The sequence below is a fragment of the Equus przewalskii genome, unplaced genomic scaffold (genome assembly GCF_037783145.1).
Source record: "Equus przewalskii isolate Varuska unplaced genomic scaffold, EquPr2 ChrUn-9, whole genome shotgun sequence".
NCBI lineage: Eukaryota > Metazoa > Chordata > Mammalia > Perissodactyla > Equidae > Equus > Equus przewalskii.
Genome location: NW_027228757.1, coordinates 734,458 through 752,961, shown reverse-complemented (window position 1 = coordinate 752,961; position 18,504 = coordinate 734,458). Strand labels below are relative to the sequence as shown.

General features: G+C 58.1%; 1 protein-coding gene across 1 annotated transcript; it reads right to left on the bottom strand.

The window, feature by feature from the left end:
* Window positions 1–1,431: 1,431 nt before the first annotated feature.
* Window positions 1,432–18,036, bottom strand: INSRR (insulin receptor related receptor). The gene is made up of 22 exons (XM_070608508.1): window positions 17,489–18,036; window positions 13,463–14,014; window positions 11,582–11,885; window positions 11,345–11,487; window positions 10,988–11,132; window positions 9,877–10,091; window positions 9,460–9,586; window positions 7,845–8,083; window positions 7,283–7,450; window positions 6,993–7,188; window positions 6,764–6,805; window positions 6,467–6,687; window positions 6,094–6,230; window positions 5,848–6,010; window positions 5,535–5,640; window positions 4,808–4,860; window positions 4,392–4,621; window positions 3,791–3,901; window positions 3,498–3,657; window positions 3,049–3,178; window positions 2,781–2,915; window positions 1,432–2,515 (listed from the first exon to the last, which is right to left on the bottom strand). Exons 1-22 carry the CDS (start codon window positions 17,643–17,645, stop codon window positions 2,272–2,274), a joined length of 3,978 nt encoding a protein of 1,325 aa, XP_070464609.1. The 5' UTR covers window positions 17,646–18,036; the 3' UTR covers window positions 1,432–2,271.
* Between the last annotated feature and the right edge of the window lie 468 nt (window positions 18,037–18,504).

Here is an 18,504-nt window from a genome sequence, read left to right as displayed (position 1 = left end):
CGCAGGAGAGTTTGTCTTCAGGCATCCCTACATCCTTCTCCAAAAAGTTCTTCTGAGCCAGCCACCACCTGCTTATCTTTGGAGGTGGAGTGCAGACAGCATTTCTCTGAAGCCCTCTTTTCTTTGACTCCCAGTCCCTTCCTTAAGCCCTCCACATCCAGACGGCCAGCGCTTCCTGAGCATGCAATGTCCAGGACTTTGGAGGTTAGAGGGCATGGGTGCTGGGGAGAGGGCTTGACCCCACTGCTGCCCTCCAGGCCTGTGCAAGCACAGGTATGCCTGTGTGCTCAGTGTGAGTGTGTGGGTCTCAGATCTAGGGCTTCTGTGTGGAGTCCCTCCTCCCTTCCACTCTGCCGGAGGCTTGTCCGAGACCGGCAACACAGGGAGAAGAGCACAGCCTCCTCGACTCTTTTCTCCCTTAGTTGTAGTTCCACAAGAAACCATTAGGGGTCACTGTTGCTTCAGCCACCAATGACAGGCAAGGGGTGCTGGGGCAGGTGGTCCTTGCTGCCCACCCTGACCCTGTCAGGGTAGTGTATATGGGTTGTAATTGCTATCATAGAGATGGCCTCACACAGACTCATGCCCACTCCACTCAGGCCCTGCCCTAAGGAGCTGTGGTTTGCGGGGCAGCTGCTGGAGTGAGCAAGCATGTTTGCAAGTGCAAATCTCCCCAGACCCTGGGTGTGAGCAGCTTGTGGCAGAGCACGGCGGCACGGGAGCTCCGGCCCCAAGGACCTGGATGCAGAAAACACTGGTATAGGATGCTAAAAAGCCCTGAGCCATGACCAGCCCCTTCTGCTGCCACCTCCTTCACCAAGGTTTTAAGTCATTCATCTGTAACTCTCCCCTTCAAATGCCCTGATGGCACTGGCACAGGAGCCTGCAAGTGGACTCCGCTGTGTTCCCTGAACATGCCTCCAGGGCATCTCTGCTCCTGGGAAGGAACAACCATAGGGAGCCAGACACACAGACTCTGCTCTGATGTGTGTCCCTTGCCTTGGCTGGGTGGCATCCAGCACGGACTGGTGTTGTCATCAGGGCCCCTCCCCCACCCCATGTTCTGCCCAGCTCAAGTCTGTGCTGTGATATCCCAGGAAATGTCTGCCCTGTGGATACAGCGAGAGACAACCTAAAGATGAGGTGTGGGAGATAGTCGGTGAGGCTGGGAGGACAGTACAAAGCCGCCCTGCCCGGCTCAACCACTTCTGGCCGCCTGAGCAGCAGATAAGAGCAGGACTGTCCAGCTTCACTGCCATGGCAACCCTGGCTGCTCAGGTCCTCATGGAGGTGGTGTTTGACAGCAGTGTATTTATCCTGTATCACCGCCTCAGGGTCACCACCTCAAGTCCCCAAGGAGGGAGGGAGGAAGTTCATCCAGTGTTAACACCATGTAGATGGAGAGATAATGGGCTGCCCGGGACCAGGGTACAAACAGACTCGGCATTTATTGTGCCTTCTCCAGTCTTCCCATGAGAGGCAGGGGGTGGGGGGCAGGAGTGAGGGCAGGGAGGAAGCAAGGCTCTTAGAGCCTTAATAATCCAAGGGTACGAGGGAGGTTGAGGGGAAGAGACTGGGAGATGGGGTGAATCACTCCAAGGGATGCCCCTGGAGAAGAGGAATGAGGAGCACCAGGCTGGGGGCCCTGGGTGTGGCAAAGGAGAGGAAGAGGTGAGGGTAGGCCTACAGGGCCAGGCTGGGGACCCGCTCACCTAGGTCCCTGCTTCTCCCCACCACCTGGTGCATGGGGCCGAGGGGAGGAGGTGAAACACAGTGGTAAGAAAGGCAGTCATGGGGACACCCCATCCCCAGCACCCCAAACAGGGGCAGAGAGGTTTCCAGGCTGATTCTGGTTGCTCATCTGGTTTCAAGTGTGTTGATGGCCTCAGATGTCCACAGGAGACCCAAGCTGAGGGTGGCATTCCCTGGACTCTGCCTCCGGGGCGGGCAGGCCTGTCTTCCTAGCCTGAGTAGGGTCTCTCACTCCGAGGGCCAGGACATCTCGTCCGTGGTCTGCTCTCTACTCCTTCTGCTGTGACCTTGCTTACTTTCTCATGGAGAACTCAGACTCTTGAGAAAATCTTCCCTGCGTGAGTCTGCCCTGACCCCCTCAGTCTTTCCTGCTCCTACTTTCTGCCTCACCCTCGGCCACCCCCTACCCTGTCTGAGAGTGGGGTAGGGGTGTGAATGTCTGCACATCTCAAGGCCCCGAAGTTCAGGTCCCTTACTCTCTGCCCATGGGAGACCCATCAGCCAGGGAAGGGGGTCCCCTCAGTGCCCTGGACCCCCATTTTGGGGGCTGCAGTTTGAGGAAGCCCCTTTTGGGGTTGGCAGGGAGTCGGGCTCTACATCGGTGGGCAGCAGGGAAGCCTGGCCCCCGCGGCACTCGGGGCTGTAATAGAAGGAGAGGAGGCGGAAGGAGGGCCGCAGCTCCCCCTGTATGCTGTCCAGGATGTGGGTGAAGGTTGGGCGCAGGCGCGGGTTCTGTTGCCAGCAGCGGCTCATCAGCTCCTGCCTGGAGGGGTGGGGCAGTATCAGAGGAATCCAGGACCACCCCCCACAACGCTCCCAACTGAGAGTGGGGGGAGGGGTCATGGGGGATTATGTCTGGGCGGGTCACCGGGGAGTGAATGAGGGTTGTGGTGGGGATTTAGAACTGGAGGGCTCAGAGCTGGCCATCAGTGGAAGTAAAGCATCAGAGGAGGTAGGCCAGAATCCTGGTGCGGGAGGCAGGTGTGGGCAGAGCCGGGATGAGGAAAGGGCAGGCTGGGGTGACTCACAGCTGAAGCGGGCAGCTCTCCAGCTCCTCCAGGACCCCGCCATCCATGACAAACTTGAGCACCTGCTCGTTGGATAAGCCCTGGTAGGGCTGTTCAGCCAGGGTCACGATCTCCCAGAGCACCACGCCGAAGGACCTGGAGGACACGTAGGAGGGCCTGAGCCCGGCACGCTGCACGCTGCTCAGGGCACCCTGAAGGGGTGCACCCAGACCTCCTCCCTAGACCCTGCCCCACATCCCCTGAGCCCTCTGCTCCAGCCAGGCCCCACCAGACATCCGAGTGGGTAGTGAAGATTCCATCTTTGAGGGACTCGGGGGCCATCCAGCGCACAGGCAGCAGCCCCTTCCCACCCTTGCGGTAATAGTCTGTCTCATACACGTCTCGAGTCATCCCGAAGTCTGGAAAGTAAGGGTGGCTGGGTGTGAGGCAGAGCGCCACACACCAGCTCCTGCCCCAGGAATGCTTCTCCCAACCCTCTCCACCTCCATAGTCTCCAAGAATCCTGGAACGTGCAGGCTCCAAGGACCTCAGAGATCATCCCAGCCAAACCCCTCTGCCCTTGGATGACGAGACTGAGATCCAGGGCGCGGAGCTTTGCTGAAGTTCTCACAGGCTCACAGGGACAGAGCAATGGGCTAGCCTCGATCTCCTGAGGCCTAGCTGGGGAGAGTCTCTCCGCTCCTCAGGCTGCCCTCACCCGCCTGGTACCCTCTGTACCCCCAATCTTGACGGTGAAGTCCTGGGACACCATGCAGTTTCGGGCTGCCAGATCTCGGTGCACAAACTTGTTGGCAGCAAGGTAGGCCATGCCATCTGCAATCTCACCAGCCATCTGGATCATATCTCCCAGTGCCGGCCGTGGGAGCCCAGGGTTGTTCTAGAGCCAAGACAGGGGCTGGTGAAGACGGAGCCTAGAGGCTGGACTCCTACCCAAGGATTACCCCCCAAAACTGTGCTGAAGTCTTCTCTAACTCCCCAGTCCCTTGGTCCAGGGTCTTCCTGGTCCCCACCTCTGCCTCGGGCCGCAAAGATCGAAGATGGCTCTTGAGGTCCCCACGGGTCATTAACTCCATGATGACCAGAGTTGGCTGGCCCTGAGATACCACACCCAGGAGACGCACCTGGGACGGACAAAGAGCCTGGTTGCAGGTCTACTCAGCCCCCTTGACCCACCTGGTCAAAACCTTGACCTGCTGTGGTCACAACCTGACCCAGACACCAACACTGACCCTAACCCCAACCATGACCATAACCCTAATCCTGACTTAACAATGACCCTGACCCTAACCCATGACCTTGATCATATCTGACTATCATCTCAATCTTCATGATTGACCCAACTCTGACCTTGATCCCAATGATAACCCTAATAATTATCTGGACACTCAATATTGACCCCTAGGCATGACCAATCTGAGCCCAGCCATGATTCTACCGTGGCCTTGCCAGGACCCTGTTCTGACTCTAACCACAAGCATGACATTTCCCCAATTAGGATTCTAACCACAGTCCCAACCCTGACCTTGAGGTGCCCTGGTCCCATCCCTGACCCTATCTCTCTTACCACATGACCTAATTATGACCCTGATAATGCCCCTGACCCTGTCTTACCACATGGTGACACTTGAATGCCTTCATGACAGAGGCTTCCTTGAGGAACTCAATGCGTTCCCGTGGGCTGGCCAGCTCATTCACTGTCTTCAGGGCCACGGGCGTGGACTCCTCTCCAGCCTCAAGTCCTTGTGCCAGCCCCTCATATACCATCCCGAAAGAGCCCTGGCCCAGTTCTCGGATTATGGAGATCTGCTTCCGAGGTACCTCCCACTCGTCAGGGATGTACACTGAGAGGAGGTGGGGGTCAAGAGGCAAGGCTACTGCTCTCTGTCACGCCTCCACCCACTTCTCTCTTCTTCTGAAGGGGTCGGGTCCCAAGGCTGCCTTCTCCAAGAAGGTCTCCTGGAAGTCTGCCTCTCCTCCCCTCCCGGCTCCCTTTCTCACAGCACCTGTCCACCCATCCCCAGACCTACTATCAGAGGCACTGAAATACTCCGGATTCACAGAGGTGTACAGGGTGCTGTTTCTGCAATGGGAGGAAAGAGCGTCAGGCTGCAAGGTCCTCGGGAAGGAGCAATGTCAGAGGACAAGGAAGAGGGAGTTGCAAGGAGAAGGGAAATAACTGACTACACCCCCAGCCCTGATCAGGGTGACCCCTGGGAAGCCCTAAGCACTTTCCAAACTGGTCTTGGTCTTAGTCCTGGGATCTGGGATCTGATGGGCTGGGAATAAGGAGGCCAGGAGTAGAGGGGCTCCTCCCCCCTCAGCTAGTTCTTAGAAACAAGCTAATCAAAGCCTTGCCCCCACTTCCCTCTTGCATTCAGCCCCGGGGGGATCTGACATCAGGCATCTGAGGACATATCCTGAGGTCTCCTGCCTCTCCCCTTGCTATGGTAGAACCAGCTTCATTTTTTCTCAGGCCAAGAGTGCGGTGACCGATAGTCCTAGTGTGCCCAGATTGAGGCGTTTCCCAGTATGTGAGACTTTTACTGCTAAAGTCAGGAAAGTACCAGGCAAACCAGGATGAGGTGGTCACCCTAGCTGAAAGGTATGTCTCCTCCATGCTGCCCCCAGGGGAAGAATTACTGCTTCTAAGGAAGTCCTTTCTGCTGTCTTATCTACTTTTCTCCTACTACACTGACCTTGTGATGAGGGCGCAGGGAGAGGAGGGGGTTGGGAACTGGTGGGACTTGTCATCACCTCTTCTTCCCATAGAAGAAACCAAGGGCAGCAAGAATGATGAGCAGCATGAGCCCCACAGGGGTGAGAGTGAGAAGGACGTGCAGACTCCCGGAGTCTTCCTCCTCTGGCGGTCAGAGGACAGGGTCAGCAGGCAACAGAGGGTAGGGTCAACGATAGAGGAGCCAGGGGGTAGAGGACGCTTCCCTTTCCACAGTGGGGAAATGGGGAGGGATGGGGTGGAGGGGTCTGTGGTTTCTACAATGGGAGATGTGGCTGGGGACCCAGGTGGGGCTGTTTGGGAGTATAGGGCTGGGACAGAGGCCATGTATACCTGGGCCAAGGATGTAGAAAGCAACACTCTCTGTCCAGGACCCATTGCCAGCCAGTGAAGTTGCCCGAACTCTGGCAGAATAGTTTCCGGGGGGCAGCAGGGCCAGCTGGACCCCCCCAAACTTGGCATATCGCAGGCGGGACACGCACAGTACTGTGGCCTCCTGAGGGCAACATAGAACAGCTGGCTGGGAATAGGATGGAGGCACAATTTGGGGCAGGGTTAGGGGTCCCCCGGGGTACCTACCTCCCCTAAGCGGCGGTACTTGATTTCATACTTGAGGATGAGTCCGTTGGGGTCCGGTGGCTCCAGCCAGCGCAGGAGGACACTGCTTTTGCTGGCCACCTCCCAGACCACCTTCCCTGGGATTCCATCCGCCTCTCCTGCAGGAGAGGGCATCAAGCAGCCCAGCCACAAGTATTTCCTCTTCCCTCCATGTTCAAACCCAAGGGGGCTAAACCGGGGGGTTTGAGGAAGCTCTGGGATTATGGGGGACTGGGAGGGGAGAGCGAAGCGAGGCTCTGGAGTTAGCGCGAGGTCAAACTCGCTAGTTGGAGCACTAATTAATTAGGGTCGTTGGCGTCAGTGGCGGGGGTAGAAGGTGAGGGGCGTCACCTACTGTGGGGCATGGTGCGCGCGAAGACGAAGGTGGCCGCGCTGCAGCCCACGGTGTGCGCCGCGTGGTTACAGGCGTGGATGTCGATCCTGTATTCCGTGAAGTGGCGCAGGCCACTCAGCACCGCTCGCTCCCGGGGTACTTTGTCCTCCTGGATCTCAAAATCTGAGCTGTTCCCCCCAAGCCTGAGGGCCCCCACGGCCCGGCGGTGCCGCCCTGAGTCCCTGTGGAAGGCCCGAGTCAGAGCCAGGGCCCGGCCCCAGGACCCCACCCCTCAGCCCCGGCCCCGCCACCGCTTACATTTGAGGGCTCTCGTTGATGGACGTCACCTTCCAAGGGGATCTGGGGAAGCCAGGGAGGGCCCTGTCAAGCCCGTCCGGAACGCTCCCCAACGCGCTAAGCGGCGGCGAGCGGCCTCCAAACCCACTCACAACCCAGGCCCCGCCCACAAAGCCCCACCTCCAGCAAGACCCCCACCCTCATGGCCCCGCCCATCCGGCCCGTCCGGCCCGCGTGCTCCTAGCCGCACTTGGGGATGGTGATAGCGTTGTGTAGAAAGTTTTCAAACTTCTTCTGGAACGAGGCCTCTTGCGCTTCCAGCGGTGGCAGGACCTGCCCAGGAGGTGGGTGCTGGCAAGGGCAGCAGCCGGGCTCCATCTCGGCCTCGAGTTCCCCATCTTCGCGGTCGAAGCGGGGATCGTTGTTGCTGGTGGGCAGCCGCAAGCCTGGCGCGGCGGCGGGGAAGGAAGTAGTTAGACGGCCAGCGCCCGCGGCCTGGGGCGCCCCAAACCCTCTGGCTCGCGCCTCCTCCCTGCGCACCACGGTGGCAGTAGTCATTGAGGTAGAGGTCGCCGTCCTCTGCCAGACGCTGCCACAGCACCAGGTAGTAGGTGATGTTCCCGTTGCGCTGGGTCGGTGGCTTCCAGCGCACCAGCAGGTGGGAGGAGGAGTTGGACGTGGAGATGACGTCCTGGGGCACCGTGGGCGCTGAGGGTGTGAGTAGGGTACAACTGAGGTGCCACGGATCCGCCTTTCAAATACTGTCTGGTAACGGGCACCTCTCTCTGGGGTCTGACATTCCCTTCTCCTGAGAAATAGGTGACCCTCAACCTCCCCTTCTTAGAACTCAGCATTTTGTCCTTCTCTTGTCCCCCAAAGGCCCTTGAATTGTCTCAATCGTTCCCCCTGTGCTCTCCCACCCACAGCCTCCCTAGGACCTAGGCAATGCCTCCTCTTCCTTCTAGGACTCAAGCAGCTGGCCTGCTAGCCTTGGTGAACCAGGTGTTCAGTGACCCAGCTTCTCTATTTCTGGTGTGGGTTTCCCCGTTCTCACTAGGACCCAGGCATCTAGCTCCCATCCCCTTCGAAGGCTTCAGCCTACCCGCAGGCAGGGTTCGCAGGTAGACAATGGGGCTCTGGGCTCCTTGGTGGGGGCTATCCTCAGCAGTGGTCAGCGTGATGGCCCGCACAAACACTGCATACTGCGTCCAGGGCTTAAGAGGGGCGAGGGTCACCCCTGGCTCCTGGGTACGGCTTAGGGGCAGCTCCACATCCAGCAGATTCCAGCTCTGGGTCCCACAGGCATCTGGACCTACGTGCTCCGTGGCATTCTGGAATGGACTGAATACCCCATCCCTGGAGCTGAGGGGCAGCTCAGCCTTATCCCCAGTTACTAGCACCCCCCTCCTCTCTGAATCACTCCAAGACTGTCATTGTCATTCTTTTTCCGGTACACACAAGGGCATCCAGAAGCAGGTATGGGTCTGCCCTCTGGGGCAGGTAGCCTGTGGGCATGACACACTCACTGAGTGGGTCTGCTCAGAGCTGGAATCGAGCCAGGATCCCCAGTATCTGTCTCTGAGGGAACGCAGCCACAGCCACACTGCAAGGAATGATGTTAGGGGAGCTTCCTGAAGGACCTCTAAGTTTCTCTGCCTTTTGAGCCCAGAGGCAGCTGTGTATAGTTGTGCAGATTGTGAGCTGCACAAGCCAGGGGTTACCATTTACGTTGCAGTCCATGTTAGCGCTCCTCAAAGTGTGGTCCGTGGACCAGAAGATTCAGCATTACCAGGAAGCTTGTTAGAAATGCACATTCCTGGTTCCTACCCAGGACTAATTGAATCAGAATCAGTGGGGGAGGGCCCCAGGAATCTGTATTTAACAAACTGTCCAGCTCCCCCATGCTGGACACCTTCACCTACTGCTGAGGCCTAGGAGAACCTTGGCCATACCAGCAGGCCTCCCACCATTGACTTCCCTCCTTCCTCCAGGCCAGGCCCTGTGCTAGTGGGCAACTAAGACCTCTCGATTTTAATTCATAGGAAAAGCTTCTAAGCCAGGAGGCTCCCATCTTTTATCTACCACAGAGGGGGAGAACTCCTCACTCCTGCCCTCCAGCTTGCCATCCCAAATCCATCTCTCTCCTCTAAGGATTTCCATTTTTGATTCCTAGCCATACTTTTGGAGAAGTCTTGTGGTCTAACCACTCTCCCTCCTGCTATGGTCAGTACACTCTCTCCAAAGCAAAGAGCAGCCAGTCTTTGGCTGTCCCTGTTCCCTTGCTTCCTCAGGCTTTAATGAAATGCTGGCAAAGCTGTGCATAAAACTGGCCAAATTAGTGGGTACTTCCCAGACCGCTGCTGGGGCAGGAGCATGTGGTCAGTACAGAGCATTAGCATAGTGAATTGAAGTTTAATTATCCCAGCCATCCCAGCGGGGCGCCTCTCCTGGGCTCTCTGAAGCCCTGATTGCCCTCTCCGTTTCACTGGGTGAAGTGAAATGTAGAGGGATGAAGAAGGTGAGAGGAAAGCCAGATATAGACCCTACAAGGGAGTGCGACTTAGGGGTCCTGGCTTCCTGGCTCTCCACAGCCCCGCGACGTTCTGCCCTTACCTGCCTGCTGTCGTGAATTAAGTGGCGGGGTCTGATTCGGACCCTGCTGCCATTCTGGCCCCGCCCCCGCCCCGCCCCGCTCTGGCCCCGCCCCCGGTACTCACGACTCCTTGTAGTACACTATGAAGCTTAGTAGGTCGCGAGCCTCCAGCGGCTCGTAGCGCTCCCAGCGCAGCAAGATGCGGTCGGCCTTCGTCACGTTGGACACGAAGCGCAGGGTACGAGTCTGGCCTGGGCGGGGCGAGGGGAGAACCCTGCTCTCAACTGCGCAGTCACCCCCTTGAGCCGCCTACTTCCAAGCCCCTACCCTGACCCCGCAGCATCCCACCCCAACACGGCCTCTGAAGAGAACTGATCACGTTGTCCCCATCAAGCGCCCCCTCCCACCCGGGGGCGTGTCCGGTGTGTTTCAGTGTGTGTGAACGTCTGCGTGTGTGCGCGTCTGGGTGTTTCCTGCCGTCGTGTCTCTCGTTCGCGCGCGAGTGCGCTCGCTGCTCTGCGGTTGGGGTGTCGGGCCTCACAGGCGGCGCGGTCTCCGTTGGTGCGGGGGTTGATCTCGGCCTTGTTTTGCCGTCCTCGCGTGCCGGTCACCTCCTCCAAGCGGTAGATGTGCTCCAAGCAGAGGCGTGGGTTGAAGGCGAAGTAGATCTTGCCCACGGGAATGGTGAGCCCAGCAGCCACCCAGGAGCCCAGCTGCTGCAGGTTCTGGTTGTCCAGCACATACAGAGTGTAGTTCCTGGGGGAGGCCAGGGACCTTGCTCTGCACGGGAGGTGGGGGCAGGGGGTCGGGAGGGGTGCCTCATAGGCTTCTCCTGGAGGGGCTGTGCTGGGAGCACAGGGGAGGAGGGGCGCTTGGCAGCCCACTCACGCCCAGCATACATGGGCCATTCATACACACCCACTCTGTGTCACTGACCAAGAGTGTAATGTCTGGCGAGTCACCCACATTCTGCATCTTTTCCTCATCAGTGAAATGGGGTCGGCAGTTTCTCTGCCTCCCTCCTTCCCTCATCTCACATTAACTAGGCACCTGCTATGTGCCAGCCTCAGTCCTGCCTTTAGGAACATGGGGAGGAGTGGGACTCAGTCTGGGGCTATGCCTCTTCTGTTGAAGAGGCTGGAGTGTGGGCACTCCTGGGGGTACATGGCAATGTGCCAGGAGACATGAGAAACCACTTGGCTGGATGGTAATTTAAAACATTATTTTGAAAAATCCTGGCTACATTATGGGTAGGCCTTGGCTGGTAGGCAGTAGGAATGGGTTTCAAACCCACACAGTCTTGCTCTGCAGCTGAGAGGATCACGTGATAGTTATAGCCAACCCATAGAGTTATATGTTACTATAATTTATATAGTATGTAATGCATTCCAAGCACTGTTTTAAGGGCTTTATACATAACAACTTAACTAATACTCACAACAGCCCTAAGAAATAAGTAGTGTGTACTTATTACCCCATTTTACAGATGAGAAAAGTGAGGACCAGAGAAGTTAAGTAACCTACCTAGAGTCACACAGCTAGTAAGTAGCAGAGCTGGTTTCAGAACCCATGCTCTTCACCACTGTTTTGGGAGTGTTGGGGAGGAGATGTGATAGAGGGAACTGGTCAGAGGCCTGTTTCTGACCCCTTACCCATCCACCATGGCATCCCCCCGGATTAGTTTCAGGTTCTTGAAAAAGCCCAGGGACACGAGGGCAAAGGAGTGCTTGATTTTGAGGAAGCCGGTGATGGTCTCCACCAGGCCCAGGCTGCGCTGCAGCTCCTGTTCCAGGTTGTCTAGGGGATGGGAAGACAGGGCTGGAGCAGGGGCAGGGAAAGTGATGGGTCCACAGGGTGAGGGGGCTGCATGGGGGCCCAGGGAAGGGGGGCCCTCAGGGCTGGGATGGTGGGCCATGGAAAGTGGTGCTTTAGCTTGGTCATTGTAAGGGGCGTGGCTGGGAGGAAGGGTGTGGCCAGGGGAGAGGCACGCCCCTGAGGAAGGTACTAACAGCCCTGGCGAAGATTGAGGATGAGGCTCCCCTCCACGTGGGTGCAGCCCACCAGATCCTGTGCCGCCTGGACAGAGTCGATGGTCTTGGTGCCCACCTTGCACTCTTTGGGGCACAGCCCCTCGCACTTGTGGCAGAATATGCTAGCAGGGGCAAGCAGAGGGTGTGGTGTGAGCCCTGGACCAGTGTGGGTCTCCTCACTGCTCCAAGGGTGCCCCCCACCCACCCAACACTCACCTGCTGCCATTACTGGTGAAGCCTGGGGGGCACTGGGCCAGGCAGCTGCCCTGGTGGATGCCAAAGGTGGAGGCACGGCCGGGCACAGAGCGCAGGCTGGCACAGCGCTGGGCCGTGACGCAGCGCCAGGATTCATGCTGGTAGGTGCCTGGAGGGCAGGTCCGGTGGCAGGCGCCCTGGAAGTAGAGATGGCGGCAGGCGACGCAGGCACGAGGGTCTTCCGGCCGGCTGCAGCCCCCCAGGCATTCGATGTGGCAGCACTCACCCCGAGCTGTGCAGGCCAGTCCACGGGGACAGGGGCACACTGTGGACAGAGTGCTGCATTAGACCTGACCCACGACTCCTTGGTCCTGGCCCCGCCCCCTCCTCCTGGGATAAGGCTCTTAGCCTGCTCCCAAACCCCTCCCGTTCTGATGACACTGGTTGCCTACTCTGTTTTCCTTAGACAGGGGCTCTTGAGGACAAGGACCATGGCCCTTTTCTGTGGCTCCCCACCTCCCACAGTGTCTGGTCAGGGGTGTCAGAACTCAGGACAGAGCAGTGACCTTGTCCATCAGGGCTGCTGCTCCCCAGCCTGCTGTCCTGTCTAGGCCTGGTGCCCAGATCATCACTGGGCATGGTGCCAGGGCGAGCCAGCCAGCTTCTCCCGAGCAGCTAGCCCTGGGGCAAGGTGGGCCTGGGAGTGTGTGGAAACAGGCGCCACCACTGGTCATTTCACCCAGGCCCCTGCCCATACCTCCTCCCCTTTAGTGCCCTGCCCTGGGCAGGAGGCGGCCCCAAGCAGCAGTGGGTGGGTTTGGGGCTGGGGGCCTAGTGGCCTGGGAGCTCTGCACAGTGGCAGCTGGATGTCTGTGGGAGCGATGCGGGTGGTGGGGGTCAGCCGGGGCATGTTGACACTATACACGAGAGGGGACTGGTGGCAGCTGTGTTTACAGCCAACAGGGAGGCATCGGGACGTGGGGCCCAGCGGATACAGCAGGGGTCTGGTTACTCTTCTGCCCTGAGGCGGAGGCATTTGGGTGAGGGGGGCTGACTTCCAGGAGCTGTGTGGAAAGAGCCCCATGTTGGGAGACCCCAGATCTGCTCCCAGCCTCTGAATGGTCTTCCTTCCCTCCCCCATAACTTTCACTTCCTCCACCAACCACCCCTCCTTATTCCACTCCTCCCACTCCTCTTCTCCACTCCAGTCCTCGGGTTCCTCTCCATGCATCTTACTTCTTAAAGAAGATCCCGCCTCACATTTTCGTCCTCACCTATCCTGTCGTTCGTCTGTCACTTCCTCCTTTCTCTTCCCACCCGCTCCCAACCTCCCCGTTACCATATCACCCGCCGAGCCTGGACCACCTGCGCTGTGGCCACTTTCATCAGGAACACAGAACAGCTACCATGGCCCAGGCACCACTCTAATGCTTTACAGAGTAGCTCATTCCTCATAACAAGCCTATGATCATTTTACAGGTGAGGAAACCGAGGCACAGGTAGGCTAACTGAACACAGCCAGTGAGTAGTGGAGCTGAGATTTGAACCCCGGCCGTCTGGCTTTGCACTTAACCACTGCCGTATACTGCTTCTTGTGCTGCCGCCTCGTATCCACTCACACCTACCCTCTCCCCCACGCCCACCTGGTGCCTGTCCTTTACTTCCGCCATGACCACCTGACGCTGTCTTTTGCCTACCCCTTGACTGCTTCACGCCACACCAGTTATTTAACTTTTCCGAGCCTCAGTTTCCTCATCTGTGAAACAGGAATAGCAATAGTACCTGCCTCATAGGGTAAGTGAGGATTAAAGTAAACACTGGCGGCAAAGTACTGACCCACACCGTCCTGTGGCTACCCTGTCCTCTCTGTGCCCCCCAGTCGTGCTCTGTGCCAGTGCCCACCTCTCTGGCAGTGGCTGGAGGTCCAGCACCTGTAGTCGGTGTGCCCGCTGAAGGTGGTCCTGGCACAGGGTTCGCCAGAGGCACCCAGCACGCCGGGGCATACGTCGGCACACTCCTCACCCAGCTTGTTGCCCACGATGTGGTTGGCGCCAGGTGAAGGCTGCAGCAGGCCCCAGTCAATGGTGGAGAGGTGGCAGAGCTCCTGGTTCTTCTCCACACGCACAGCCCCACGCAGCACGGCCCCCAGCGCCGGCAGCCCCACGTCACGCAGGTGAGGCATCTCGAAGATGACCAGCGCGTAGCCCAGGAAGAGGCGGGCACCGCGGATGACTGCTAGGTTGGGGAAGAGGTCACGCAGGCTCTCCAGGCCATAGACACGGAAGAGGAGCAGGTAGTCGGTGATCTGGGTGAGGCGCGGGAAGCTGAGGCCACGGAAGTCCTCGCCTGTGGCTGTGAACAGGAGCAGGATCTGCAGGTGGCCCTCTACCACACTGCAGTTCTCCAGCCGCCGCAGCTCTGCCACCTCTGAGCGGATGTCCAGGCTGGGGCACACTGTGGGCACACACGGCAGGCAGCTGTCAGGGCAGCCTGGTCCAAGCACTCCATCCCACCCTGGCAGCTTTGGAGGAAGAGGACCACATTGGGAGTGGGACATTGAGGGGGAACCGGGCTCTGCTGTGGGTGTGGGGTGCCCTCCTCCCTGGGCCTCCGAAGCCATACCTGCAGCTTGCAGGATCTCTCCCAGATGAGCCAACACGGACAAAAATGAGCTCTGGACCTTCCCTCCCAAACCCACTTCCCCTTCTCATTGACTGCAAATTCCTTCTTGCAGTCAGACTCCAGATCTAAAGGCATCCTCACCTCCTTTCCTTCTCTCACCCCCCACACCCCGTGGGCTCTGTCTTTAAAATAGATCCAGAATCCAGCCACTCGGCACCACCGTCACTGCTTCATCATCATCTTCCCCTGGCTTTACAGTAGCAACCCCCCTACTTCCGCCCTTGTCCCCTCTGTGGTCTGTTCTCCACTCTAGCCAGAGTGATCTCGAAACACAAGCTGGATCATGTTCCTCCACTGCCCATTCCCCCGCAATGGCCTCCATCTCCCTGATATAAATCCAAAGTCCTCAACGCCGCCTACAAGCCCTCTGCAGCCTCTCGGACTCCAGCCCCTTTCTCTCTCTCCTTCAGCCACACTGACCTCTTTGCTGTTCCTCAAACAAGCCAGCCAAGCTTTGCTTGGTGTCTTTGCACCTTCTGTTCCCTCTGGCTAGAACACTCTTCCCTCTAAATGGCTCCCTCTCCTCCTTGAAGTCTTTGCTCAAATGTCACCTCCTCAATGTGGCCTTCCCTGACCATCCTAGTTAAAATGACACCGCCCCCCGACTTCCTCCTTTATTTTTCTCCATAATTCTTTTTTGTTAAAGATTGGCCCTAAGCTAACATCTCTTGCCAATCTTCTTTTTGCTTTTTTTTTTCTTCTTCTCCCGAGGCCCCCCAGTACATAGTTGTATATTTAGCTGTAGGTCCTTCTGGTTGTGGCATGTGAGATGCCGCCCCAGCGTGGCTTGATGAGCGGTGCTATGTCCGCGCCCAGGATCCAAACTGGTAAAACCCTGGGCCGCCAAAGCGAAGTGTGGGAACTTAATTAACCACTTGACCACTGGCCCCTCTCCATAATTCTTAACACTGGATAATATATAACTTACTCATTTATTTTGTTTACTGTAAGCTCCAGAAGGGCAGGGATCTTTGTATAATTCATCGCTGTATCCTTGGTGCCTGGTACAATGCCTGGCACAAAATTGGCGCTCAATAAATATTTGATGAATGAATGAATGAATGAATTCTGTAACTGGGAGGCAGTAGTCTGAGCTTCATGCCTTCCACTTCTCTCCCAGGCCAAAGGGAGCTAGGTGCCTGGTCCCTGCATTTGTTTTACTCTCACAGGGACATTCTGTGGCTCCTCAATGCCAAAAGTTCAAGCTTAGGCTCCTCAGCCTGATGTTCTGGGAGTTGATAAACTGGTCCCCACTAATATCTCCAGCTCCAGAAGGGTTCCTCGGCCTCGTAACAACCTCAGCTCTTGTCCTGCAAGCTGCAGGGCCAGCTCCCCCTTCCCTGACCCTCTGATGTTGAGTTAATCACTTCCCCTTCGGGCTCGGCAGCACTTAGTCCAGCACCCACACCAGAACACCTGGGGCATCTCCCCAACATTGCCATCTATATCTCTGTCATCCCCTCCAAGGAGGGATCTCCTGAGGGTGAGGCCCTTGTTAGTCAGCTCTGCATCCCCCCGCACTTAGGGACTGTGGGTTCAGTCGATGGACGTCTAGATCCCAAGTCCACTCCTCCCTTGGGGACCTGAGTGTGTCTGGTTTCTTCAGACCCCTGGCCCCAGCCCCACTTCCCTTTCTCTCCCCAGGGCACCTAGGACCATTCCCCTAAGTGGGCTGGATACCTGGTCCCTGCACTCACTTGCTCCCAAGGATACCTTCTATGGCTCCCACTGTGGGACAGTCAAGTCTGAATTCTTCAGCTTGCCATTCAAGTCCTGCCAACCTCTCCAGCCTCTACCCTCTCCCTTCCCACCTAGCCCTCCAGCAACATGGCACACATTACACATCCCTAGACCCATCCTCTGATGGTTAAGAGGCGGGTGGGCAGGCAAAGCTGGCTCCCTGGGCTTACTCCACACTTTCCCTCTGTTGTCATTCATGGTCCTGGGCTTGGCTCTGCCCAGCAACTGTGTGTGTGTGTCTGAGCACATGCACACACACGCACACACACAAAAGAGAGGGAGGAAGAATGAGAAAACACTTCTAGCCCCTCCAGGCGCAGGCCAATCAGGCTCTGCGAGGCAGATGGGGGTTCTCTCAGGCGCCCACATGCCACTTCCCATCATGCCCCTGCCTCGCTAGGGCTCCCCTGATGGGAGTCATTTGGAAAAACAAATCTACGACCTTCACAGATTAACCCCTGCCTCCCCTCAGGACACAGCCCTGTGCAGAGCTGCACTGGGAACGGGACATCTGGGTCCCTGACCAAACACCAGCCTCCCTCCCCCTCAGGGACATGCTCCTGTCCTGACGACGGTGCTCAGGGCTGGCATCTGCTGTGCCCTGTCCTGTCACAGCCCTGGAGGAGGGGAGGGTGTGTGAGGGAGGGCTGGGCCTTGCAGGCAGTGCCTCTGTGATGAGCACCCTTCAGGGCACCCCCTACCCCAACCCATCACATCACTCCTCTGTCTCTGTAGGAGGCGGAGACTGCCCTGCCCCTGCAAGCTCCCAGTCTGGGGGCGTCACAGGACCCCTCCGGCAGGCACAAAACACTGGATTCCTGAGCTCTGTGTGGAAGCGAATGGTGGCATTGCAGAGGGGACATCTGTTCATCCTGCCCCTTTTGAATCTTCCACCCTCAGCTTTTTTTCTTCTCCCCGCCAAGCCCCCAGCACCCCCATGAGGGCCACTTAATCTACATGATCCTCCCCAGAAACCCCACACATGGGAAGTGTCTAACATAGGGCACTAATGAAAAGCAGCCCCCCACCCCAGTGGATGGGCCCTAAGGGTGGGGGACACAGGACAGGGGCCTGGAGGCAGGAGCTTAGGACCCAGTCTAGCCTGACCTCTCAGTTCTCTGAACCTGTTTCCTGTCTGCACCATGGGTTCAGTTACCCAATGGTGCCAAGTTCTCAGCCACCTGTCTGGCTCCTGACCCCTTGCCATTCAGTGGCTCTAGAAATGACCTGTAAGACTCCCCCGCTCATATTGGTTCTCATTCAGGCTTCACTGGGATTACAGTCTCACAAGCAGGAATGGAGGACAGGTATTCATCCCTCTGTTTCAAGGTCCTTTTCAACTCCCAGGGAACTGAGAGTAAAACACCCTTATGTGGGGCACTCACTGCTGTCCCTGGTGGGAAATCCTTGTGAGAGCTAACCCCAGTCTTCACACTGCAGCAGGGAAATAGGTGTGTTCTGGCTGGAAGGGAGACGGGGCTCCAGGAGACAATGCTGGGCACTCACCCTCCAGTGCATCCAGGCCAAATCCCAAGGAGAGGAGGATCACAAGCAGGCATGCCACCCACGGCCACAGACTGGGCACTGCCATTGTCCTGGCCCTGCCTTGTGCCCAGTCCTGGCTCTCCTCCAGATGTCTCAGGGCAGGAGAAGGGTCTGACATGCCCTATGGGACATGGAGACCAGGCTTCAGAGGGGAGGGGAAGGGGCTGGGCAGAGCCACGAGGAATCCCACACAGAGATGGCAGGAGACAGAAAAAAGGAGTGGCAGCCACAGAGACACAAAGCAGTGACAGGCAGCTGGAGACAGAGAACCCAGAGAAGAGAAATGGGGACAGAGGTGCAGACAGCGACAGGGAGAGACTCAGAGGGGCCTCCAGAGGGAGAAAGTCACACAGGGTGCAGAGCAAAAGGCAGGCCAAGAAGCGGCCAACCCCGAGGGCAGGGCGAGCGGAAGCCGGGAGCGTGCCGAGGAGAGCAGCTGGGGTCCCGGGGAACGGGACTCGCAGGGGAGGGTCTCCCCGGATCCCTCGGGGCGCGCTCGGCTCCCGGGCGCCCGCTCGCTGCGCTCTCTCCCGGGGCCGCACGCAGGGGCCGCGCCCAGCTCCCGCCCTCCCCGCCCCCAGACCGAACGGATTGGTCTGCTGGGACCTCTCGGTTCTCCCCGCCCCTCCCGCCAAGCCAAAATATTTAGCCTGACAACTGAGGGGGATAGGTCTGTTGGGGAAATAAGGCCAAAATACAGGGGGATGGTAGGCCAAGAACCGAGCTCCCCTCAACCCCGCGGTGGCTGCAGTGGGTCCTCCCCCTCTCGCCCCGGACTTCTCCCAAATGGGGCTGCTCGGTCTGAGAGGCAGCGAACCGGGGCCCCCGGGAAGGAGTGGTTCTAGGTTCTGACACCCAGTGCCTTGACACCTGCGGGGTAACTTCTGGCAGCCGCCACCCGGCGGGAAGCGAGCTAGTTGAAACCTGGTAGGAACACGAACTGTGTCTCCTGCATATTCAAGCCCTTCCCCTCTCGC

Excerpts from the sequence above, each read along its gene's own strand:
- INSRR (XM_070608508.1), bottom strand. The coding sequence starts at position 17,645 with ATGTCAGACCCTTCTCCTGCCCTGAGACATCTGGAGGAGAGCCAGGAC. Across the intron at positions 14,015-17,488 it reads TGGCCTGGATGCACTGGAGG|TGTGCCCCAGCCTGGACATC; the intron begins GTGAGTGCCCAG and ends GTGTGCCCACAG. Across the intron at positions 11,488-11,581 it reads TTCACCAGTAATGGCAGCAG|CATATTCTGCCACAAGTGCG; the intron begins GTGAGTGTTGGG and ends TGCCCCTGCTAG.